The sequence below is a fragment of the Myotis davidii genome, unplaced genomic scaffold, assembly GCF_000327345.1.
Source record: "Myotis davidii unplaced genomic scaffold, ASM32734v1 scaffold292, whole genome shotgun sequence".
In the NCBI taxonomy this organism is placed as follows: Eukaryota; Metazoa; Chordata; class Mammalia; order Chiroptera; family Vespertilionidae; genus Myotis; species Myotis davidii.
In genome coordinates this window covers 3314887-3340805 of record NW_006285042.1, presented here as the reverse complement: position 1 = coordinate 3340805, position 25919 = coordinate 3314887, and the positions used below count along the sequence as shown (strand labels likewise).

The window sequence follows — 25919 nt, the reverse complement described above, 5'->3', positions numbered from 1 at the left end:
GGGGTCCTCCCCCCCATTTCCTCCAGACTGACGGGGCCGCGGTTCCTTTCTCCAGCCACCTGTAGGGCACATACATGAATGCCTTGCTCTACATCTGCTTCTTTGATTTTCATAAATTTCTCAACAAGAAACACAACAGAATTTTATTCTTAATGGTATTACCATTGCACAGATTAAAATCCAATGAGCAGTTTTAGTTTTAGAAACTAGAAGAGGGGGGAAAATGTTATCATCAATCATGAACTTGGAACGAGCTCTTTAACAAACAAAGAGGAGTTATTTTGGAAACAACTGTATTCTATTCTCATATAGTTTATTTCTCTATAAAAGGTGTCCTCCCTTGGGCTGGGAGGTGGGGTACATTCCACCGAGGTCTAAGTTCTGTGAGGCTTCCTCTCCTGTACTCTCAGTGCCCCAGGGGAAATGGGGATAACGAGTCTTCATGGCAGCTCAGTCCAGCTCTTCCTTGTACACTTCGATCTCATTCCAATTTAGGCTTCTCTTTCTCTTCTTCCATACCTAAAAGATAGGCCAAGTACTTTATGTGAACATCAGATTAAACTGTGAGCAGCTTTGCCAAACTGCTTTTAAAAAACCACACCTCTCCTCTCTCCATTTCTCGTCCACCCTCCTGCACTCACCCCTTTTCTCCAGCTGAGAAGGAAAGTCATTTACTGCTTTCTTCAGAAACTTTCTCAGTGACCTCTCTCCCCACCCCTTTCCCTCAAATCAAGACAAAACATCTCCGGGACACACCCAGTCCTTGTGGCTTCTGGGAGTGAGGGACTCAAGTTAGTTCTTGACTCATGGAGTTTGCTCAGAAACCCCAACCAGACTGCTTTGTAAGGAGCTTGTAGCGATGGGAGGTGCTGCTGATAGTTTCAAATAGACCTTCTTCATTTTGATTTTATTCCTGTTCCTGCCCAAGACAAGGACTCTCGGTGGATTAGAGTCAAGCAATATATACATTTCTAAGCCCATTGAGAGCTTATCAGCCACAGGAACTGTTTATTTTCATACCCATCTGTACTTAAACTAAAGTTCTCCCTCTCTTCAACCCAAGCCTCAGAGACAGTTTTTTCTCTTTTAATTTTTTTATTTTTATTTTTATTTATTTTTTTTAAAATATATTTTATTGAGTTTTTACAGAGAGGAAAGGAGAGAGAGATAGAGAGTTAGAAACATCGATGAGAGAGAAACATCGACCAGCTGCCTCCTGCACACTCCCCACTGGGGATGTGCCCGCAACCAAGGTACATGCCCTTGACCGGAATCGAACCTGGGACCTTTCAGTCCGCAGGCTGACGCTCTATCCACTGAGCCAAACCGGTTTCGGCAATTTTTTTATTTTTATTTAAAAAATATTTATTGTTTGAAGTATTACATATGCCCCCCCTCCCCCCTTGAACTCTTCTAGCCCATCCCTGCCCTAGGCCTTCACCACCCTATTGTCTGTATCTGAGGGTTGTGCATATTTGCATACAAGTTCTTTGGTTGATCTCCTCCCACCCACCCACACTCCCCCACCTTCCCTCTGAGATTGGACAGTCTGTTCTATGCTTCTACGTCTCTGGGTCTATTTTGTTCCTCAGTTTATTTTGTTCATTAGATTTTACATATGAATGAGATCATGTGATACTTGTCTTTCTCTGACTGGCTTATTTCACTTAGCGTAATACTGTCCAGGTCTCTCCATGCTGTCTCAAAGGGTAAGAGATCCTTCCTCTTTATTGCTGCTAGACTGTTTTTCTTCCTGAGACTCATATGGACTGGACTGGTAAGATCTCTGTCTATTGCCTATATGGTAAATAGCTAATGGTGTTTCATTTTCCTAGAGATGAAAATGTTCAAGTCATTCTTATGAATCAAAGTTAACCCTGGCAAATGCTTCCCACTTATTTTCTAGATAAAGATTTTTCTTCTGATACTAAATTCTCAGAGAATTTTTGCTGGAACAAAATAACCCCACCCGTTGCCTTGGAGGGTCTGTCGGTATTCTTTCATAACCTGCAAGCTCTCTGAGGGCAGAGCCTTTACCTGCTTCATTCCAGATTATATTCCTAGAACATAACACAGTGTCTGCCTCCTAGTAGGGGCACAGTTCATCTTTACTGAATCAATTAATAAACAGTAAACATAGAGGAGGTCTCAGCCGGCTGGCCTAGAGGGAAAGCAGAACAAAATATGGAACTTCCAATATAAAAAATCGTAAGCCTAGCTGCAGAGGGTCACCATGATAGGGCTTCATTAGGAAAGAACCCCCACCCTGGCTCCTAGTATGTGTTTTGTGGGTTCAGGGTGGTACCAGTACAATGTGGATAACATGCTCTGAACAGGTGTCCTTAGATATTCTTTTAGGTTTGGTTTTCATGACTAAGGAACTGGCAGGGATCTGTACCGCTTTTTCCAAAGTAATTTTCAGAATCATATTAAGGAAAACTTCAAATCCAGGAGTCCGGACATCTGAAGGGAGGAGGAGTAGGGTTGTGGGGTGAGCAGGCAATGGCTTAGTTGTTGGGTAACCAAGGCAAAGGCAGAAAAACACTACACAGATTCCATTCAAACACCACACATGACTTGGGTTCCCACTTCATCCCTGTGGAGAAACTGTCAGGAGCTAACTGCTTGCTTTTCATTTTCAAGTCTGTTTCCTCCTAAGTGTTTTCCTGCAGATGGGTTGACTTGGCAGCAAGAGTGGAATCTTCAAAAGCAGGGGTGGAGAACAGGGGGTGTTCACTGACCCAGACAGGGAAAACGACTCCCCACCTACTTTCGTTTGGCAGCCTGGAGGTAGAGGGAAAAATTAGACAGCTGTAAATAATATTTGGAAGAACCAGTGGTATAATTTCCACACAAATAGTTGAAAGAAACCTGTCACAGAGCTGAGGCAGGAGGTGCTTTCAGAAACACAGAGGAAGAGCTGATTGACACTGAGAGACTCAGTCACCTGTGATTCCCCCAGACTGGGAGAGGGGATCAACCAAAGGGCAGTGCTGGGACACTGCAAGCCTGGCTGGGCCTGGGTGGGACATGAGCTAGATGGGCAGCTGGGAGAGAAGAAAGGTAGATGTTTCTGTCACATAGGCCTGGCTCTGGCCTCCTTTGTCCTTTGGTCTGCTTTCTCTGTCCTCACCTAAACCTTTCTCCCTTAGACACTTTCATTTCTGGTTGCATGAAGTTTGACTTTTATAAGACTTACCCATTGGAATAGAAATATTCTTTAAAAAATATATTTTTATTGATTTCAGAGAGGAAAAGAGAGGGAGAGAGAGGGATAGAAACATCAATGATGAGAGAGAATCATTGATCGACTGCCCCTTGCTGGGTATTGAGCCTGCAACCAGGGCATGTACCCTTGACTGGAATCAAACTCAGGACGCTTCAGTCCGCAGGTTGACACTTTATCCGCTGAGCCAAACCAGCTAGGGCGGAATTGAAATATTCTTAAAGTACAGAAATATTTCAGCTGTTGTAGGTTGAATTGTGTCCCCCACCAAAGTCATCAGTTGAAGCCCTTCCTAATCCCCAGGACCTTGGAGTGTGAGAGCAGGCCAAGGATGTGGCTGGACAACCGATTGCTAAAGAGATTAGGCAGATGACCTGTGGATCCAATTAATCATCTCAGCCTGGAAAGACCTGTGGGGGACCCTCTGCCTGATGGTTTGGACCCCCATGGATTACATGGGAGGCCAAAGGGGTTTTGAAAATTTTGTACCAGCAGAAACACTGCCAGCATAGATGAACGGGCAGGATGCAATGCAGGAAGAACGACTCCAAAGGCATTTGATGGGCTGGATCCTTCTTGGCTCCAGAGGGTAGGGCTGCTGCCCAGGGCCAAGGATGAAGGGCCACAGCCTGGTGAGTCCCGAGGACAGAACATTCAGCCAAAGAGGATTATTCTCAAGCCTTCAAATCGCATGGAGTTTGCCCTGCCAGCTTTTTGACTTGGCTGGGAACCATGACGTTTTACCCTGTGATTTCTTTCTTTTGGAAAGAAAGTGTATATTCTATGCTTGTCCAGCCATTGCATTTTGGAAGCTAACTTTCTGTCTGGTTTCACAGGTTCATAACTGGGGAGCAATTTTGCAATTTTGCTTCAGGATGAATCATTCCCTCAGTTTTACTCTTGTGTGATTTAGATAATATTTAAGGTGAGATTTAGGACTTGAGAGTTGAGTCTGGAAAGGCTTGGGGGGCTATTGGGAATGCATTTTGTGTGAATAAAGGACATGAATATGGGGGGAGGCTGAAGGCAGAATGTTATGGGCTAATTGGATCTCTCCAAACTAACTCCCAGTACTTTAGAATGTGACAGTGTTTGGCTCTTTACCAAGTTATAATGAAGTCACCGGTGTGGGCCCTAATCAAATATGACTGATGTCTGTATAAAAATAAATTTGGAGACAGCTTCACACATAAGTGAGAACTCCATGTGAACATGAAATGGCCACCAACAAGCCAAGTAGAGAGACCTGGGGCATTAGTTCCCTCATAGTCCTCAGGAGGAACCAACCCTCCAATACCATGATTTTGGACTTCAGGCACCCAGAATTGTGAGCCATGACATTTCTATTGTTTAAAGTCTTCCAGTTTGTGGTACTTCATTGTAGCAGCCCTAGCAAACTAATACAATATCCCCAAAGCCACATGGAGTTCCTTTCTTTTCAAAAGAGTAAATGATTACCTATAAATTTAGCATAATCTAGGTCCATGGTTCTGAGAGAACTTCCTGAACTCTCATGTGTCTGATTTTCCAATGGTGACATTCTTTTGGTTCACTAGAAATAACACTGGATTGGACATCCGTCAGAAGGAGGTGGCTCTGCACCCACCTTTTTTGGTGGGTTACTTAAGGTTTATGGGCCTCAGTTGACTCTTTATAAAAGGTAAGGGGTGGCTAGGATGATTTTCTAATCTTTTTAGTTTTAAGATTCTATAATAATGTGATTTTATCTTGTAGTTGAGGATAACATAGCGTAACCAAGTGAGCCATTAAAATTCATTATGGATAAAAGGAAAGGAGCTGAAATGTGGTATTCCTGCTTCTTGGGGGAATTTTATTTGGGGTGTAAGTAAACGTACTCAGAATTTTAATACTGTACTTGATTGGATTCAGTTCATCCTAACAATATGCACACAAACACACATAGGACACACTTCTTTTAACTGGCAGTTTCAGATTCATCTACTTACCGAACCAGGCGGCTAATGTGACAGCAAAGTGGCCAGTGAGGATTAGGCAAAATTAAACAGACATCTAAAGTAGGCAACTGATACTCAAGTCCAAACCATTGTTGCCAGAAGAGAACAGTGGGCTCAGTGTTGCCAGGTCTTAATATATTTGAGAAGATAAAAAATGTGACCTTGATGTGAAATCTACCAATTTTGAAATGTTGGTTCCAAACAAAAGTCCCACTATGTAGGCCTAAAAAAGCTTTTTGGCAGGTAAGATTTGGAGGAGGTCATCAGTTTGTGATCCCTCTCAGATACGAAAAAGATGGCCAGTTGGCATAAAACATCTGTCCCCATGGAATTATCTAGATGGTCCCATGCAGATAAAATTAATCCCTATACTTGACATGAGTTACAAAATGTTAGTCATCTTTAACTCAAGTTGCTGAAGAGAATGGCACAAATTAAATTGAACAGGTGATTCAACAAATCCTTAGTTGCCCTATTCATTTTTAACTTCTCACTCAAAGCTGCTAAAATGTAGTATTATATTAATATAGATTGGATTTTTTTCTCTCTTTTCAGGCCATTTTCTCTTAGAAATAGTAGAACAATGGCAAATGACCAATAGGATAAGCCCATCATATACTATATATTGGACATACAGTACTAGCTTAAATTGAATTATGGCCTTTCTCACAAAACTTAAGACTGTTTACATTTTATTATGTTATTTAAAAAATGTATCTTTAATGATTTCAGAGAAGAAGGGAGACAGAGAGAGAGAGAGAGAGAGAGAGAGAGAGAGAAAGATAGAAACATCGATGATGAGAAAGAATCTTTGATCGGTTGCGTCCTGCATGCCTCTTGCTGGGGATCGAGCCCACAACCCAGGTATGTGCCCTGACCGGGAATCAAACTGTGACCTTCTGGTTCATAAATCGACACTCAATCACTGAGCCACACCGGCCAGGCTACATTTTATTTTTAATATATTTTGAAAGTTAGCTAAATACTTTTATAAGTTAATTAGTAGAGGAAGATTACTATTCCCATTGAACAGAAAGGAAAATTATGGAAAGATTAATTTCTGGTCCCTCAAGCCGTGGCCTGAGCTGAATAAAAATTTTGATACTTTTTCTAATAGACCACTTATTAAAATCAAGCCAGCTGCTGAGAAAAGAAACCCTCAAGTTCCTCTGGGCCATTTAACATTGGCTAACACTTTGACACAAACTATCTTAGAAGACCCACACACAAAAGAAGTCCAATTCGACAACCATGCAATGACTGTTTTATTTGTCTAATTAGGTCACGTTCCTGGCATAGTGTCTGGCACAAAGTAGGGTACTCAATGTCTGTGGAACAGAGATCAGTTTCTGGCAAGGCCTAGAATGTTGTGATTATTTCAGAGGAGATGCCCAGAGCTCTCTAAAATCCCCAAGTCATCTTGTCTTTGGATGGATTATCGTGAGGGCTCAAGTCACTACATATCCGTGTTGCTGCTTTTTTTCACCTTCCCATTCTTATGTTATTTTACATACACTGTGGACAGGTTTTGCACAGCTTGGGTAAGATTACGTGCTTGCCAAGATGGAGGCCCTGCTATAAATAGAAACAAAAGACAAATCAAATCGTAGGTTAAAAAACTTTTTGCAGCAATGAAGTGTTACCCTTCAGTGCCCGGACTACTTTGCCCTTGAACATGACAATCACTGGTGAACCATGTGGCCTGGGCCTTCTGTGCTGCTCGATGTCTAGCAGAATGGTGGTGAGATGTCTCTGAGGCTACTGCACCCATGGGAAGGATGATGTGAGAAGTGGAGATCTGGGTGGCTTCCATCGAGACCTGTTACATTTAATAATTTATCTATTTCGTCGGGGTCCTTTAGCTAAGGCAGTACTTACTAACCAGAGTGAACTCCCTAAATTTTTTCCTGTTAACACTCCATTTTTCACTATAAGATTTATAGATGTGCTTCTTTCCTCTTAGATTTAGATATTTTACTAGCTAATAAGACAAAGTGAGTAATGAACCTTTCAGGTAAATGCCAGGAGCTCTTAAATTAACATTGTTATTACAAAAAAGGAACTCTTCCTAAGTGATCCCATGCTACAGCAGAATTTTCCTTCGGTCTCTGCGCACACTTTTCAAGACTGAAATTCTCTTGTTTTATGCTCCCCTAAACAATACTTACTTCTCTGTGTATCCCAGATATAGCTGTTCAGGGCTTCTCCCAGCAGGTACAAAAAGTTCATAAAGATGGTTGTAGACCCAAAGAAGATGACTCTGGCTCCCGGGCCAATGTGTTCCAGGAAGGGGTACGCCCACATCCCGGTCACATGATGCACCCAACACACCCTGCAATGGAATTGCAATGGAGACATAGACAGGATTTACTCTCATGTCAGATTTCAAAGTTGCTGATATTACCAACAGGACCCCTTCCCCCATTCCAACCATGCTTCAGCAATGCCAGTCACAGCTTTGCTTCCGAGACTCAGGAACTACTGGAAACATTGTTGTAATTTATTTTCTTTTATTTTTTTTCACGCAGAACTAATTTTAAACTCACAGAGGGGTAGCAAAGATGGTATAGAGAGCTCCAGCTCAACTTCCCTGCACGGTAACATCTTGTATCACCATGGTAAAACGTAGCAGTGAACCTTGGTACACAATACTACTAGCTGAATGACAGATTTTATTTGGAATTTCTGTTTCCCATTAATGTCCTTTATCTGCTGCATTTGGTGGTCACGAGTCCTTACTCTCCTCCAATTTGGCAGTTCCTCAGTTCCTCCTTCTCTTTTCTGACTCTTGAAGGGTTCTAGTCAGGGATTTGAAACTGTTGTTTGTCTAAGTACTATTGTACAATCTTCTTAATCTCTTCTTTACATAACCACATCCCATCTATTTTTAAAAATACATATATATTTATTGATTTCAGAGAGGAAGGGAGAGGGAGAGAGATCAAACATCAATGATGAGAATCATTGATCAGCTGCCTCCTGCACGCCCCCTACTGGGGATCGAGGCGACAACCTGGGCGGGTGCCCTTGACTGGAATCGAGCCCGGAACCCTTCAGTCTGCAGGCCGACGCTCTATCCACTGAGCCAAATCGGCTAGAGAACGATGAAGGTTTTCTTTTTAAAAAGTTTTCTTGACTTACTAGGTCCTCAAGCCATCTCAGATGCAGAAGTCCTGTTATGTGGGGTTTCACCTGGATTGGTGTGAATGATGCATCCACATGTCCCAACAGGATGTGCTTTCACCATTTGTTTCCTTGATATAATCAAGGCTCAATTTTCTGCACAAAATGACTCATGGACTTGCTCATCTATTTCTGGAGACTTCTTGGTTCTCGGTTGACTTTCAATTTCTATCTCAATCTAAGGCCAGTTTGTCTTAATGCCCAAATAGCTTCTGCTTAATATAATGATACCAGTTTTAATTGTAGCCTAAAAAAATGATAACCATTGTGCGTGTTTGTGTGTGTGTGCATACATACATATACACATGTTATAGTATCACAAGACTTCTGGGATGGTCTATTTTATTAAATGTAGCTCCAGTGTCATTCACTTTAACGAGCAATTAAAATTGACATTTATTAATGCCTCCTATCTGAGTGCTGTGATACACACTAGGGATACAGAAGTAAATGAGACAAAGGTAATTTTTGTCCTCATGCAGTACCATCTAATGAGGAATACAGATAATAAAAAGGAAATAACTAGTATAGTCAGGATTAAGAAAAGTTTAAGTGTAGGATGTCCTGGATGCTCAGAGATAATTTCCTGCTTTTGGGGGGAACCTTGCACTTACCATCAGTGTTTCTTTCTCTTATGTACTCAATTTCCTTTCAAATCATTTTTTTCCATAACTGATAAATATGTAAAGCACAACAAAAAATTTCCCATCAACTTCACAAATACTGCTATCTCTCTTTCTCTTCAAAAGCAAACTTCTCCAGTGTCAGCCAGTGGACCAAAGTGTCTTTGGTTCAATTCCAGACAAGGGCATGTACCTTGGTTGCAGGCTCCTACCTGGCCCAGGCCTTGGGGTTGGGGCCAGTGCAGGAGGCAACCAATTGATGTGTTTCTCTCACATGGATGTTTCTTTCTGTCTTTCCCTCTCTCTCCTACTGTTTCTAAAAACCAATGGAAAAATATCCTTGGGTGAGGATTAACAACAACAACAACAAAAAACCCCCCAAACAAAAAACACACTGGCCCTCTGTCATCAGGTTCTCTGGTTCTCTTCCTATCTCTGGCGCTGTTCTCCTTGGATCTTTTTGTAAGTTCACCCTTCACTACCAAACCATTAAATGCAGAATTTCCTTAAGGTTTGGTTTTAAAACCTTCTTATAGTATGCATTCTCAGATGATGAGCTTTTTCATGGCACTGCTTCATGTCTTCTACCTATTCACATAAATTTCAAAAATTTATGTCCCTATCCAGATCCCTCCTCTGTTCCAACAATCATTATCACGTCTCATTTTGCACATCATAAAGATACCCTTGCCTTGATATATCTGAAGCCTATGTCATGCTTGTTTTCCTCAAACCTGGTCCTCCTCAGTTGTTCCTTATCCTTTATCTCTCTGAATGGTACTACCTCCATTTAGTTTTGCAACCCAAACCCAGGAGTCATCTTGTTATTTCCCTCTCTTTCATCACACATTTTCAATCCATAACTTTGTCTTGTCAAGGTTACCTCACACATCTCTCCAATATGTTTATTGTTTACCATCTCCATCACCAGTATCATAACTTGTATTACAATCATCCATCTCTGTCTAGAGTACTGTCATAGTTTCTAATCTGTCCTCCACCATATCTACTTTTGTCTCCTTCCCATTCATCCTCACATCTGCCAGTTTTAAAACCAGAAATCTGAACACATTATGTCCTTTCAAACATGTCAATGGCCTCCCATTGCTTTTTTTATTAAAGACCCACATTTTTAACAAAGTCTAGAGCGCCCTTCATAGAATGGCTTCTGCCTGTTTCATCCCCCCATATCATACCTTGCTTTTGTTACACTGGCTTTCATTTGGTTTCTTGATTTTGCCATGTTCCTTCCTGCCATGTGGATTTTCACTTGCTCCATTTTTTTTTCTGTCTATGCTGTTAGTTACCTTACCCTTAGACTCATTAAATTATAGTTCTCCTTTATATTTTAGTTCAACTATTACAACGAATCAGTCATCAGTTAGAAAATTTTCTCTGACCTATTATATTAGAACAGATTTTACAAACTCTTTCAGAACCATAAATCTCTTTTATATTAAAGCTATTCTTTTTATTAGTACTTAAATTTGAATGACATATTTACTTGAATAATATTTCTCCTCCTTTATAGTATCTAAATATCTTATTGTATTTTTAATACTTACCACAATGCCTGTCACATAGTAGGAGAAAGAATAAATGAATCAAGTTACGTTTAAGCTGTGATAGGAGGAGTAAGACTTAATTGAACAAAGATGGGAGACAAGAACTTTCTAGCCAAATGGAATTGTATGTCAAAAGACCTGAAAACAAGGGAGAGCTCCAGATATCAGGAAGAAAATGTTTTGTTGAGTTCAAGGGAGAGAGGGCATGAGGGGCAAGCAGACACTCCACTGTGGGTGACTTTTTAAAACATGGTAAGAACTGCAGACTCTATCCTGGTATGGACATCAAGAAGTCTTTGAGGGGTACTGAATAAATGTGAAACAGATCACATGGTCAGGAGAGTGGGTTACTGCATCTCTAGGAAGGATGGTTGCAAGCTGGTTGGTTGGCAGCTTAAATTCAGCCACAGTGGGAGTTCTTACACCAAGGGCTGTCAAATGCTGTGCTTGGGTTCTCCTTCCCTCACTTCCAGGAAAGCTGGCTGTTAAACACTGGCCAGTAACCCACAGGTTACTAGCACTTAAAAAAAGTAAGAATATAAAAAAGTAATAATAGTAGGAAAAGTAAGAATAGTAAGAAAAAAATGGAAGAAAATAATAAAAAATATCAGAAGGACTTGAATATAATGATGATAAAATGGTTTTGTGAGATTTCTGTTTCACTTGTGTGTATGTGTGTGTACACACACATGCACCTGCATGCTGGCTGGGTCATGTTGCAAAAGAAGTTTTATATATTTTTTTATTCACAGTAAAATAAATTTGAAAGGCACTGATTTTGGAAATAGAATTAGAACTTAGTGACTGATTGGACTTAGGCAGTTAGGGAACTGAGATGAGTTAAGGATTAATCATAGATTCCTAGCTTGATTAAGTGGGTGGGGAATGCTGCCATTTCCTGAGACAGGGAATGCTTTGTAAGGCAGCTGGTTTGAGGGGATGATGAGTTCAGTTTGGACATGTTGGGTTTGAAGTATCTGTAAGATATCCAAGGGGAGATATTCTGAAGGCAGTTACCTGGGTTTGAACTGTAGAAAAAGGACTACTGTGGCAATATATATTGCGTGTGTTGGAAAAAAGATGGTGGCGGAAGCTACCAAAACAGATTGAAATCATCCAGGTAGAATATAAGGTAAGTAGAAAGTGAGTCCATGAGGGAGCCCTAAAAAAAATCAAGATTTAAGGGATAGTTTGAGGAGGATGAGGCTTACAAGGAAACAAAAAAATGTGGGCTAGTGACATGATAGGAAGACAGAAAAATGTGGCGTCTTATGCCAATGAACAAGTGGTTCAAGGGTAGAGTAGACCACGTTTATTAACACTGTAACATTGAGAATTGAGAATAATTAGAAAACGTACTTTGCACATACAAATATATTTTTTCTGATTTCAAGTGTTATATGTATCATACAAATCTACTTTGGTTGCTGAATGGATATAAATGATAAATAGATAAGTAAAGACAAATTGACCTGGTTAAGCTCCGTAGCTCCTTACACCATATGGCCAAATGTCATCCCATCACACAGTTCATAAGTTGTGGAGGTCACTGGAGCCATCAAGGAGCTGTAGTGAGGGAGACATAGCATCCCTCCCTTTTCTGGCTCTGTCACCCTTATATATCCTAGATAGACACACATACCCATTTTACTACTGATGACCTGTCAGTTCTCAGGATTATTTTATTTTAAAATATATATTTTTTAAATTAATTTCAGAGAGGAAGGGAGAGGGAGAGGGACATAGAAATATCACTGATGAGAGAGAATCATCGATTGTCTGCCTCCTGCAGGCTCCCTACTGGGGACGGAGCCCACAACTCAGGCATGTGCCCTGACTGGGAATTGGACCACCACCTCCTGGTTCATAGGTCGAGGCTCAACCACTGAGCCATGCTGGCCGGACAGATTAGTTTATTTCAAAGAAGATTTTAAACTTGCTTTTATCATCACATTTTGGTAAGGAGTGAGGCTATTTGGCAGTTAGGCCATTAGGTCAGAAGCCACAAAGAACACAGATTCAATGCAGTAACAGCTAATAGCTAGTGATACTGAATTCTTAGTGACAGGCACTGTTGTAAATATTTTATGAGCAATGCTTTGGGGGAGGTATTAGAGCCATACCATCATATAGATGAGGACACTGAAGCCCAAGGAGGTTCAGTAGGTTCAGTATAGGGAGACGTACTTCAGCAGCACAACTCTTAGCTTGTAGGCCAGGCTCCTCTAATGCTCTGAAGACTAGGATATGATGGGTAGGAACAGGGCTCTGGATGGCTTTTAATGTGCTCAGAACCAAAAATAACCTACACATAAAATCTCTATGTAAATTTCTCTTTCTCCCCACTGACGCTAAAAGTAATTCATGCTCATGATGGAAAATGTGTGAAATACAGAAATGTTGCAAGATGCAAGATAAGTCAGTTTTGGTGAAGTTTTAAATTTTCCTCAGAGGAGAGGAAAACCACTGCAGGGCTGCAGGGGTAAAGTAATAAACACTTCCTTCAGAGAAGGCACTGACTTACCTCTTACGAAATAATCACATCATTTATGCCTTTAGCCTACTGGAATTTACTGTGCTCCTTGGCAGGCAACGAGCGTGTGCCTTAGGGTAGAGTGAGATAAGGAATGTGCATCAGCTTCTCATCCAGTGGGTCTCCGTGTGCCTTCCATGGCACCACCAACCTGATGCTTCTGAAGGACTTTTCAAGAGCATTTGGCTTTAGGCTCAAATGCTGCTTTTAGAGCTGGCCCTCTCTTTAGATCTAATCCACCCATTTTAGGGCCATTCTATAGGCCCCTTGGACCATTTTTTGAGTACTAATTTCATGAAGACTGGTTCCTGTTACATTTTTGAAAACCTAGAATTCTGTTGGAGCTTTCTGGAATTCATGTACTCATTCATTTGTTCAACAGACATTTCTCGAGCCCCTACTTTGTGCCAGATGTGGCAAGCAACAGTGGGGATGCAAAGGCGTGCCCTTGAGGAGATTATGGTGCAGAGGGGCTACCAAGGTTTCCCCTGCAAAGACTGTAGGTCCCAGGGAATATGATAAAGGATGTCTGCCTAGGTGGAAACAGCACTCAGAAAACTCCTCTTGGTGACGTGTGTGTGATAGTGCTAGAGAATTAATGCATCAACTCACAGGCAAATACAAATGGAGATGTCCCACCAGAAGCAGTGTGGAAATATCCTCTCAGCCGTGGGCAAACTACGGCCCGTGGCCTGGATTCAGCCCGTTTGAAATGAATAAAACTAAAAAAAAAAAAAAATAAAAAAAAAAAAAAAGCCCGTACCCTTTTATGTAATGATGTTTACTTTGAATTTATATTAGTTCACACAAACACTCCATCCATGCTTTTGTTCTGGCCCTCTGGTCCAGTTTAAGAACCACTTGTGGTCCTCGAGTCAAAAAGTTTGCCCACCCCTGGGTCTAGCTCAATTACAGATTGAATTAGAAGTTACAGAGAGAATTATATGATCCTTCACTTACTGTGGTTTAATGGAGTATTCCTCAAGGCAACCTTTTAAGGCATAATCATAATTTAAGATTGATCAAAGACTTTCTAATTTTCTCATTGAAGCTGATCCAAATTTACAGAGCTTGGGATGTATCTATCTATCAGGCTGGCTTTATGGGTGTGCATTCCAGGCAGTCACTTGTGGCCCTGTGCTCAGAAGGGCCCCACACTTAGTTTAATGCTCGGCTGTCACCGTCTTGCAATTCTTAATAATTTTTTAACAAGGCGCTCCACATGTTTATTTTGACCTGGGTCCCACAAATTATGTCTATGTAGCTCTGTCATCTATACTTTGGATCAACTTTCAGTTCATCCACTTAGTAGCACCTTGGACATTATTTAACTTCTTGAAGCTCAGTTTCCCCATTCGTAAAGGGGTATGAACTGCCTATCTTAAAGATGTATTCATCCATTAATGTAAAGTGCTTGGCACCATCAGTTTAGGTTAGATAAACACACACACACACACACACACACACACACACACGCAAACAAAACAAGTAAAACACCTTTCCACTGCTGTTCCTAGTGCAGAAGTATATAATATTTTTCTGTACTTCTCACACACAAAGATGTTTTCAAGGTTACAAGTCTCTCCACCCATCCCTGGGGAAAGAGGCAAATTGTGCGTGCCTCCCAAACTGAATTCCTGTAGTGAGGTAATGAGGGAATGTGTTTTCTTCCTGATTCTCAATCATAAATATCAGAGTAATTTATCCACACATGCAGGCCAATAATTTGCTTCAGAATATTTTCCTCCAACACATGTCCTGGAGGCACATGCCTAAACTGGTTTTAAATGATTTGTTTCCTTTGAGTCCCACTTTCTACAGCCTACCTGGTCTTATGGTGATGTTTCCCTATGATTTGTTTCCTTTGAGTCCCACTTTCTACAGGTCTTATGGTGATGTTTCCCCGGAGAGGATTCAGTTCGCATCTCTCTTAATAAAATTCGTACCGGTATTGCTTAACTTTAATCATTTGGACCTTCTCAAAGCATATACTAGTAGGTGCCAAACATCCGGTTGACACACTGAACATTGTAGGGAACATGTGTTCTTTCTGGAGGGGAGTGGGGAGTGTAGTCAGCGGGGGACTAATGGCCCAAGCAATTTATCAGGGCTGGCTTTGGTGGTGAGAAACCCATGTGTTCATTCTTCTAGTTTTGGAAGGAGGGTGTGGTGGGGAGGAACATCCTAAATCCCGCAACAGAAATCATAATTTCTATATTTGTCAGAAATGACCTGTAGTGTTTCTTTAGCACATTTTGTGCTTCTCTTTCTTCTAGCAGACTCTTATTTTTAGGATTACAAACAATGTTCTGGTTATCCCGGCCATGATGACATCTTCCTTGATCCTGCTACCTCCGTGGACTACCAATCTTCCTCTCTCTAATCGCCAACCGTCTTTAATACAGAGCAAACTTTCCAGACATTTCTTGAGCTCCTGCAGTGCTCAGCATCTTTGTATTATTTGTCACTACTGTCCTGTGTGCTGCTTCAGCAACCGATGAATGTTCCTTTTATATTTTCATTCAACAAAAGTATATCAGTGCCTAAGATTGTCAAACCATGAATGTAGCAGCATATAAAGTGGATGTGGTCTCTGCCCCTGAGACAGGGTTCCCAGTCTAACAGTAATACAGACATTAGCTGATACACTTATTATGCCCTGACTGATGCAAGGGAGAAATGGTTGAGTTAATTACTTTATTTTTCCAAGTTGAGTTGTAATGTTTGTTTTTTAAATATAATTTTAATTTTTTTCAGAATCAAACCATCTAAAAGTTCTAGAAAGCTCATAAAACCCCCCAGAAACTCCTGTCCCACCCAACTGCAGCTCTTGCTCTCTTTCCCATGCCTTGTCCTGCTCTCCAGGGGAAGTCACCTTCAACAATTTCAGCTGTTTCTTCTCACTTTTACACCCATATCTCTTAAAAGTAGACATATATTCTCTCTCTTTATATGAAATTTCTTTTTCCATACCTCCCTCCCTTAATTTTTGTTAATCCTCACCCTGAGAATAATTTTCCACTGATTTTTAGAGAGAGTGGAAGAGAGAGGGAAAGACAAAGAGAAACATAGATATGAGAGAAACACATTGACTGGTTGCCTCCTGCATGTGACCAACCAGGGCCTGGGACAGGGAGGAGTCTGCAACCCAGGTACGTGACCTTGACTGGAATCAAACCCAAGACCTTTGGGTCCACAGGTCGACCCTCTATCCACTGAGCCAAACGGACTAGCGCCATATATTGCTATTTCTTGATTCATCATTTTTAGATATTAAGATTTTCTAATATGAAAGATGTTATGTTCTCTCCCCTCTTTTTTCCCTTTTATCCACCAAATACATTTAGATGATATTTTGGGGCCCAAGGTGATTTTCAGTATTTTTGTTCTTATGCTTTTTGTGTTGTATCTAAAAGCTCTGCCAAACCCAAATTTCTTGTGTTTTCTTCTGGAAGTTCATAGTACTGAGTTTTACATTTAGATTTATAATGTATTTTGAGTTACTTTTTGTGAAAGGTGTAAATTTTGTGTCTAAATTCAGTTTTTTTTCATATAGATTTCTAATTGTTCCAGCATAATTTGTTGAAAAGATACCCTTCTTCATTTTATTACCTTTCCTCCATAAATATTAGTTGATTATATTTATGTGAATCTATTTCTGGGCTCTCTGTTCTGTTCCATTGATCTTTGTATCTATTCTTTTGCCAAGACCACAGTGTCTTGATTACTGAAGCTTTATAGTAAGTCTTGAAGTCAGGTAGTGTCAGTTCTCCAATTTTCTCTTCTTCAATATTGAGTTGGGTATTCTGGGTCTTTTGCCTTTCAGCATAAGTTTTAGAATCAGTTTGCCAATATCCACAAAATATTTTGCAGAGATTTTGATTAAGCTTGTATGAAATTCATAGATCAAGCTGGTAAGAAGTGACATCCTAACAATATTGGGTCTTTCTATCCATGAACATAGACTGTCTATTCACTTACTTACATATTATTTCTTTCATCAGTTTATTGTTTTTCGTGTAGACTTTGTACACATTTTGTTAGATTTATATCTAAGTATTTCATTTTTTGGTGCTATTGTTAATGGTATTGTTTCTAATTACAAATACAATTTGTTTATTGCTAATATATAGCAAAGCAATTGATTTTTGCATATTAACCTTGTATACAGTGACTACTTAACTCCAGGATTGTTTTTGTAAATTCTCTGGGGTTGACTACATTTCAGCTGTGAACAAAGACAGTTTTATTCTTTCCTCTTAATTTATATATACCTTTTACTTTCTTTGCTTGTCTGATTGCACTAACTAGGAGTTCTTATACAATATTAAATAGGAATGGTGAGAGGGGACATCTTTGCCTTGTTCCCAAACTTAAAGAGAAACTATCCAGTTTGCCATGATTTTATTTGTTCTGAAATGTGCATTGTTTGAAATAAATCTAGCTATACCAGCTTTATTTTTATTAGTATTAGCATGTTATAGCTTTCTCTATCCCTTTACTCAGCCTATCTATGTCTTAATATTTAAAGTGATATTCTTGAAGGCAACACATATTCGGTATTGTTTTTTAAATATACCATGATAATCTTTGTGTTTTAATTGCTATATTTAGACAATTCACATTTAAAGTGATTATTGACAAAGTAGATTGATTACTACCCTGTTTGTATTTTTTATTTATTGCACTTATTTTTGTTTTTTTCTTTCCCCTCTTTTATATTTTCTCTGGTTTTAATTAAGTATTTTCATGCTTCCCATTTTCTCTTCTCTCTTAAAAATATCAATTATACTTCTTAATACAAGCTTTTACAGTGTTTCCTTAGAGTTGCAATACAAATTTACAATAAATCTAAATTCACTTTCAAATATCTTCTATAAGTAAATAGTGTTCCCCTGCCTTCACCTCCTCCCACCCTGCTGGCTTCTCTCAAGATATTGCCTTTGGTATTCTGCAGCTTGAATATGACATTTGTACATTTGTTGGCACTTATCCTGCTGGATATTCTCTGAACTTCCTAACTCTGGAGCTGTGGTTTGGTGTCATCAATTTTGGAAAATTCTTGACCATTATTACTTCAAGTATTTCTTCTGCTCTGTTTTCTCTTCTCCTCTGGTATTCCAATTTCGTGTATGTTACACCTTTTAATCTTGCTCCTCAGTTCTTGGATATTCTGTTCCATCTTTTTCATTTTCCCCCCTCATGCTGTTCAGTCTGAGAAGTTCCTTTGAATATTGCTAAGCTCACTGATTCAGTCCTTGGCTGTGTCCAGTCTACTGGTGACCCCATCAAAGGCATTCTTTATTTCTGTTAGTGTTTTGATTTGTATCCTTTTTTTTTTAAAATTTGTTTTTAGAGTTTCTAACTTTCTGATTATAATATTCCTGTTTTTACATGTTGTTTACTTTTACCACAAGAGCCCTTAACATAACAACCATAGTTATTTTAAATTTCTTATCTAATAATTTCAAAATCTGTGCTCTATCTGGTTCTGATACTTGTCTCTTTATACTCTATAAAGAGTATAAAGAGACAAGTATCATGCTTTATAATTTTGATGTTGAAAGTCAGGCCTGATATCTCTGGAATTAGAAATTGAGAGAAACAGAACTTTAGTGTGTTACTCTGCCTTGTACTTGGCTATGCTTACTGTTTGCAATAGTCACAGGTGCCAGAATCATCGAGTTCCTTTAGTTTCCTTGTTTTTCTCCCCCCTTTGTCTTTGAGTTCCCCTAAGAAGTCCTTGTTAAATAGAGTTTGCATCTTGTAACCCTTTCCGTTGTAATCCACTTTTATGCTGGAGCCCTGTTGATGTGGTGGTAAGTGTGGGATGGGGATGTGCTCTATAATAATATGGTTAAATATGAGTCTTTTAGTGGGCCTGTGTTCCTGGTTTGTGAGCAAGGAAAGCTAGAGGGGGCTAGGGTTGGGTCATTGCCCTTCCTTTGGGTCTATCAGGCTTTGGTAAAGTCTTTTCTCCTTTAAAGAACGCCTCTATTGTTGAGAATGCGCTGGGTGTATTTCAAAATGGTTACTTTTATACTCTCCATGCCAGAAACACAAAGGTTTTTCTTGGCTTTTCATCATTGGTTTCATTTATCTTTGAGTCTCTATCAGCTAGCACAGCCAATACAGAGTAATTACTGTATATATTTTCAGTACAAATAAATCAGTGAATAAAGGTAAGTCCAGAAAGAAGATGGTTTAGAACAAAAAGTAGAGAGTATTTCTACCTCAACATTGGTGACTACATTCAAAATGCAGAGTAACATTTTAAATTTTATATCCATTAAACAGAGGCAAAAATGTTGGTTTTTGCTAATTTTTAAAACGGGAAAGCAGTGGTGCTTTGCACACTGCAGAAACAACTGATGGCCTTCCTTCTTCCAGAAGAGTGTCTGTCTCACTGTTCCGTTTCTGGAAGCAGAGCAGGATTCTATCAGGCTGGCTCCTGGAGCTCTGCCTCCACTCCTTCCCACTCATAGTTCTCCACAGTGTGCCCTATACTTGAGGAGCAAGTCCCCCTGCCTTGAGTTTCTAGTTCTACTGACCTTGAGTTTCTATCCTTGCCCTGATCCCATTCTTGTCTGTCCATTGGAAAAGCTCACATTCCCCTTATCATCCACCCCACCTGAAAGGTGAACGGTTCCTTTCCAACAGCTTCAAACTTTAAATGTCTTCCATCTTAATCCCGGGTCCTGTTCATTTCTGCCTCACTATCCCAATTCATATCCAGTTCCTTATTAACTTATGTTCTCCAACTCATATAAGTTTTCTTTTTAAAGTATTTACAAATATGTGTAATATTTGGTGGGAATTTGACATACCTACATGCATGCAGGTATGAAATGGAGATACAAGGGCAAGTCTTACAATGCCCTGGGAAAATTTACAAATTGAAGCAGCTAAACCTGAAGCACTAAAATCCTGCCACTTCATAAATATTTTCAGATCTCCTAGACTGTGGTAAAGAGAAAAGTAAATTAAATTAAGAGTTACAGTTTTTACTCTCCTCTAAGTGGCAGAAACAATGCTTTTGGCAGGACTGAACAGAAGAACAGATGCTAAGCCTTGGTAAATAAATTGTTCTCTTTATTTGAAAGACTGAACACCATTGACTTCTCTGGTGATCTCTGTTAGAACAAGGCAGGCCACATAATAAAGCTGAAAGAATCAACTCACAACCAAGGGGAAGTGACACTTATCAGAATGTATTTATTTTGGACAAGAAAGGCAATGAGCAAATCCAGGTGTTGAGTCACTAGGAAAAATGAACACATACCCGAACACAGCAAAAATCCAAAGCTATTTTCATTCCTCAAAGTTATCCTCATGTCTTGAAAAGTAGATTTTTTTCCTTCCATAGTTTTATACTATACTCTTACTCGTACATGATCACAAGCCTGTCTTTTGTAAGATTCAGCACTGATGAAATAATTCTATTCATCACTTAGTTCCATTTGTCCCTGGAGCAATTATATGAGACGACTGAAGGTCATTAATTGGACACAATGTGATAAGATCAAAGGGACACTAGTCTCAGTAGGTATAAAGCTGTTTGAAAGAAAACCTGAGTAGACAGCATGCCCTCCCTTAGTGTCCTACCCAAAGACCAGCTTCCTGACTATACTGGCATTGCCAATATTCAATTTCTTTTCATTAAGCAGTGACACAGTGAGTATTTGGATACTGTCTATGTTACAAATGGGAATAACAAAGGAAGAACTGCTACCATGGAAACTACCTGATGGCCTTTGTGGTGAGCTTCTTGCTACTTGAATGCAAGCAAACCCCATACAACAAAGGGCTTATCAACATTAGGCATACAGCTTCTATGCAAGAACACTCATTATTAACTTTAATGAATGCCTTGAACATTGCAATCCAAGGCAGCATTATTCTTGTCCAACCTCATTATTAGATAAGCACAGGGGAACTTGCATTAAGTTATATTTTGGATTGCAAAGCAAGAGTCAATTTAAGGCCATCTCCCATTATTTGTCTCTTACAAAAACAAGCCACATAGTTTAAAGATGCATACACTTGGAAAGAAACTATTAAAAGCAAACTAAAAATCTGGATCATTGCCTACTACATTTCAATAGATCAAACTCACTTAATTTGTATGTGTCAGATTTTTCTTCCTCTACACAGTGCTTTCCTCAAAGAAAATTCATCCAAAGGTTTAGAGCATGCAATGTTTTAAATGTAGCTGTATTTTATATAGCTGGATATTTTAAAGAAGAATTTATTTGGTCAAGTTCAGCTGATATCTTTACTAACTTGATATGTTATTAAAATCCTGATTTTCCATAATTTAATAATTTTGGGGAGTGTGCATAGTCAAAATTTTACTAGAGTTAACAAAAAGAAATAAAAATTGAGTTAATAAAATTAATAGTCATGGGGGTGCATATCACTAGTGGTTTTCTTTCTTTTGAAAAAGTACTTTCACTCTCTCCAATGTCAATTAAGAGACTATGTCTAATGCTAGGTTATATTTGAAATCCTGGCTAGTATTCTAGTCTTCTCTACCTGTCTCCACCTGAGTGAATAGCCTCTTGCCACTTTCCAGTTTTGTGTCAGAAGCCTTCATTCAAGAATGGAACACTAAATGTGAAAAAAGAAAGAAAATGGGAGCAATAATAAGCTAATATGTCTGAAAGATTTTTAACTTTGATGGAGAGTTTGTTCAGGAATACAAATAAATAGGTTTTGACAAAAATTAATCACTCCAGGTCTCACTTATTTTTAAAGCTGTAAAAATAATCTCTGAGGAATCACAACCATAATTACACCTGCTGTATGTTATCTTATTTATGGACTCAGCTAGCTAGGACTTGGAAAATATTGCTAAAGGTTGTGAGAAAGGAAATTGTACATGATGTTAAGGAGAAATGCTGCCACCCTATCACAAATGCCAATCAGGAACTATGCTCCCTGGAGAACTGAAGTCCTAATGTCTGGCGAGGCTCTCAAAGAGGGTCTTAGATCCAGAAGCTTTTCCTAGCCATCCTCCTTAGGCATGGAATCATGGCATTCATGAGGATGCTTCCAGTTCAACCATAAGATGTGATGCTTATATTGGAAAGGACCTATATGCATCATCTGGTCTCATGGTATTATCAAGTATCCTGGTTTTACTGACTTTAGAACGAGGAGATGTCACAGTCTTGGAAACAACCATGGTGAAAATTAAGATGATCACTGCTTCAAATACAAGTACGGTGTCTAGCTACTCTCTTGACAGCCAATGTGGATTAGTAAGAGGTTAGTGTCTGTTGACTGCTGCCAATACTTTCAAATGGACCGCTGGCAGATACACTGCACTTTCTATACAAATTAGTTCCTATGAAAAGTTTACCCTGGCAGAAGTAGACATCTTATGTCACGATCACCCATTTGGAATACACCTTTTAAAAAAGACGCCTTGTCTGATAGGCAGGCAAATAGCATTATTTCACATTGTAATCAAGTTAACTATTTTTTATATTACATTTTATAAAATTCTGTACATACTTTTGATTTAAAGTTTAATATATTTAGTTGGGCACTTTGTGTGACAAAAGGAAACTGAAGGTATTATCCTTATGGAAGGGACTTGGTCTAATGTGATGGCTCCTTGGCTGCATGACAGTTTCTTGTGAGCTGTTCACTCCTCCATGGCCTGATAAGATCTGAATAGAGCACTAATGACAATTCCTGGATTTCTCCAGAGGCTGGCATGAATTTATGAATGAATTGCCACTCCTTTCTTGTAGTTTCTTGCAAACTAGAAAACAGGATTCGCCTTCAGACTCCATTGTCTTTCTTATCCAATATTTTTCCAGCAAGATATCATGGGGCTAAATTACTCACTATAGTTACAAAATGATTTTATTTGTACCTGTAAATTTATGCATTGTTTTAATTTATGTAAGATTTTTGTATGTAATTCTCAGCTTTTAAGGGTGACTTACACATCTTGTTTTTCTACTGTCATGTGAGAATATTGCAGTCCAAGGATACGTCATGGTATAAGGAAAAATAAAAGTCTGTCAAGAAAGAAAAAACAAGCCTCAAATTGGGAAAAAAGACCCTGCAATTGAAGAGTTTTAAGTAGGAGGATTGACATGACCAGATTTGCATTTTAAAACAAACTATCTGGCCAAGAAGTGGAAAGTGGGTGGGAGACAGTGTAAGAAAGTTTGCTGTGAAGATTTACGCATTAGGAAATCAGTAGACGAATAGCACCTGTCAAGGAGGCTGAGAAGGAGCAGCCGGAGAGAGTCAGGTATCATAGGAAATGGGCAAATTGACCAACCAACTAACCAACCAAACCAACCAACCAACAAAACAAAGAGAAAACTGGTTAAAAGTACGAAGTTGTGGAGAGGTAAAATACAAGTAACCATGATGGGGAGAGCAGCAGAATTAAAATGGTAGTGATTGGAGGAGAGCAAAATATCGATGGCTCCAGGTGCACTAAACTTCTTTGACTGCCTGTGATTTTCTCTCTTGCGTGGAGGCCATCTTTTTTCTCTGCCTGCAACATTCTGATCCAGCCTCCAGCTGGATATGATCCAGCTAATCATATTCACCCTTCAAGGGCCAGCTTCCATGTCACTTCCTCTGGAAAGCCTTTCATGGCCCTGTAAGTCTGAATTAGGGAATGCTCATCTGGGCTCTCAGAATCCTGTTATTTCTCCTATTACTAATAACCCTTATCAACTATGTGATTATTGCTTTTTTATTTTTCTTATCCTTCAATAGACTGTTAGCTCCTTGAGGGCAGAGCTGAAGCTTTATACATCTTTTACCTCTTGCACCTAGCACAATGCCCGACCCATGGTAGGGACTAAACACTTTTTTGAAAGAGTTAATGAACTCTGTCCTGAGTCAACATGAAATCAGATCTTTGATTATGGGAGAATCAAAATGCTATTATTAATAATAACCAAGCCAGCTCCTTCTCTTACTTTGAAGATTATGAGGGAAATGGGCTTACTTAAATGTATAAAGTCAAAGTTTAACACGCATAGTATTTTAGACCACATTTCTCTTCCCATTTCCAAGTTATCTCAAACAAAAGGTCTTTTTGGCTATAAATTTCTTTTGACTCTTGGGGAATCAACTCTGGTGCAGATATTTCCACATTTAAATTGTTTACTTTCAATCAGTTTTACTTTGTGCCTTTTAGAATCCCAGCACTGCTGGGTGCTGGGAAAGGCACTCCTTTCCTCCCAGTTAGTGTAGGCTGTGGAAATCACCTGCTGAAGGTGAGACTGGGCAGGACTCGGGTCACCTTAAAGATGTCCTCACAATCCCTCCCATGTCTACCAGAGAATACGCTCTGAGCCTTCAAATGCTTACATATTCTCAGTGACAACTTGAAGGCTCACTCAGGAAAGCGAGGAGGCTATAATTTGGCTAATAAATGGATTTTCCTCTACTTGAAATGTTTTTATTGCTTGAATTAGATCATCTCCCATATAGGATATCACTTTGGCAAGGAACAAGTCTATTGGGTTCAGTGGGCAATTTAAATGAATCAAGCAGGTGAGACAAAAGACAATAAAGTTGAAATTCAGTATTAGAGAAATTGATGCTAGAAGCATTATAAACATTTTATATGGCTAACAATTGAGCTAAATGGAGCATAGTGGTATATATATATATATAATTGGGAAAATGTTCTCCCTACTTTATCTGCTTGCATTTTAAACTCACATACTGTCACAATTAAGCATTCTATTTTAAGAATATTTTCTCTGACATTTTGATTGAGGTGATGTCTAAAGAAGATGTACTTATATTAACCCTTATAAAAGTGTAGACAAGGAAGCTCTCTTTATGTTCTTTAATATTATCTCAATTGCTTACCATTCTCTTGCTCTAGATCAGTGGTTCTCAACCTTGGCTGCACATTAGAATCGCCTGGGAATCTTTTGATTTTTATTTATTCTGGGCCTCATCCTCCGGAAATTCTGTTTTTTTGTTATGGGGCGGGGGCACAACATTAGTAACAAAGAAACAGAATTTCCGGAGGATGAGGCCCAGGAAGCGCCCCAACTCCCCAATCGGCCCTGCTCTGAGCCCGACCAGTCATATAATACTGGTTTGGTGGTGATGAACTCCTTTAGCTTTTTCTTATCCGTGAAGCTCTTTATCTGACCTTCAATTCTGAATGATAGCTTTGCTGGGTAGACTAATATTGGTTGTAGGTTCTTGCTACTAATCACTTTGAATATTTCTTTTTTAAAAAATTTCTTTAACTTTGAATATTTCTTGCCACTCCCTTCTGGCCTGCATAGTTTCTGTTGAGAAATCAGCTGACAATTGTATGGGTACTCCCTTGTAGGTAACTAGCTGTTTTTCTCTTGCTGCTTTTAAGATTCTCTCTTTGTCTTTTGCTCTTGGCATTTTAATTATGATGTGTCTTGGTGTGGTCCTCTTTGGATTCCTTTTGTTTGGGGTTCACTGCGCTTCCTGGACCTGTAAGTCTATTTCTTTCACCAGGTGGGGGAAGTTTTCTGTCATTATTTCATCAAATAGGTTTTCAATATCTTGCTCTCTCTTCTTCTGGCACCCCTATAATTCGGATGTTGGTACGCTTGAAGTTGTCCCAGAGGCTCCTTACACTATCTTCCTATTTTTGGATTCTTTTTTCTTTTTGCTTTTCCGGTGGGGTGTTTTTTGCTTCTTTGTATTTAAAATCGTTGACTTGATTCTTGCGATCCTCTAGCCTGCTGTTGGGAGTCTGTATATTATTCCTTATTTCAGTCAGTGTATGCTTAATTTCTAGTTGGTCCTTTATCACAAACTCGAGGGGCT

At 39.4% G+C, this 25919-nt stretch overlaps 1 protein-coding gene across 4 annotated transcripts in view; it reads right to left on the bottom strand.

Moving 5' to 3' along the window:
• Nucleotides 1-128: 128 nt before the first annotated feature.
• The window catches only part of AIG1 (androgen-induced 1), a 189386-nt gene continuing 163595 nt past the window's right edge, over nucleotides 129-25919 (bottom strand). For 2 of the 4 annotated variants that reach the window (XM_006755381.2, XM_015558508.1), the window contains 2 exons: nucleotides 7371-7534; nucleotides 129-519 (listed from right to left, as the gene is read on the bottom strand). In XM_006755381.2, coding sequence (XP_006755444.1) covers nucleotides 482-519; nucleotides 7371-7534 — 202 coding nt within the window. In that variant the 3' untranslated portion in view covers nucleotides 129-481. Of the gene's footprint in view, nucleotides 520-6452; nucleotides 6778-7370; nucleotides 7535-25919 lie in introns of those variants that run through there. The other 2 variants (XM_006755380.2, XM_015558509.1) reach the window with 1 other exon arrangement.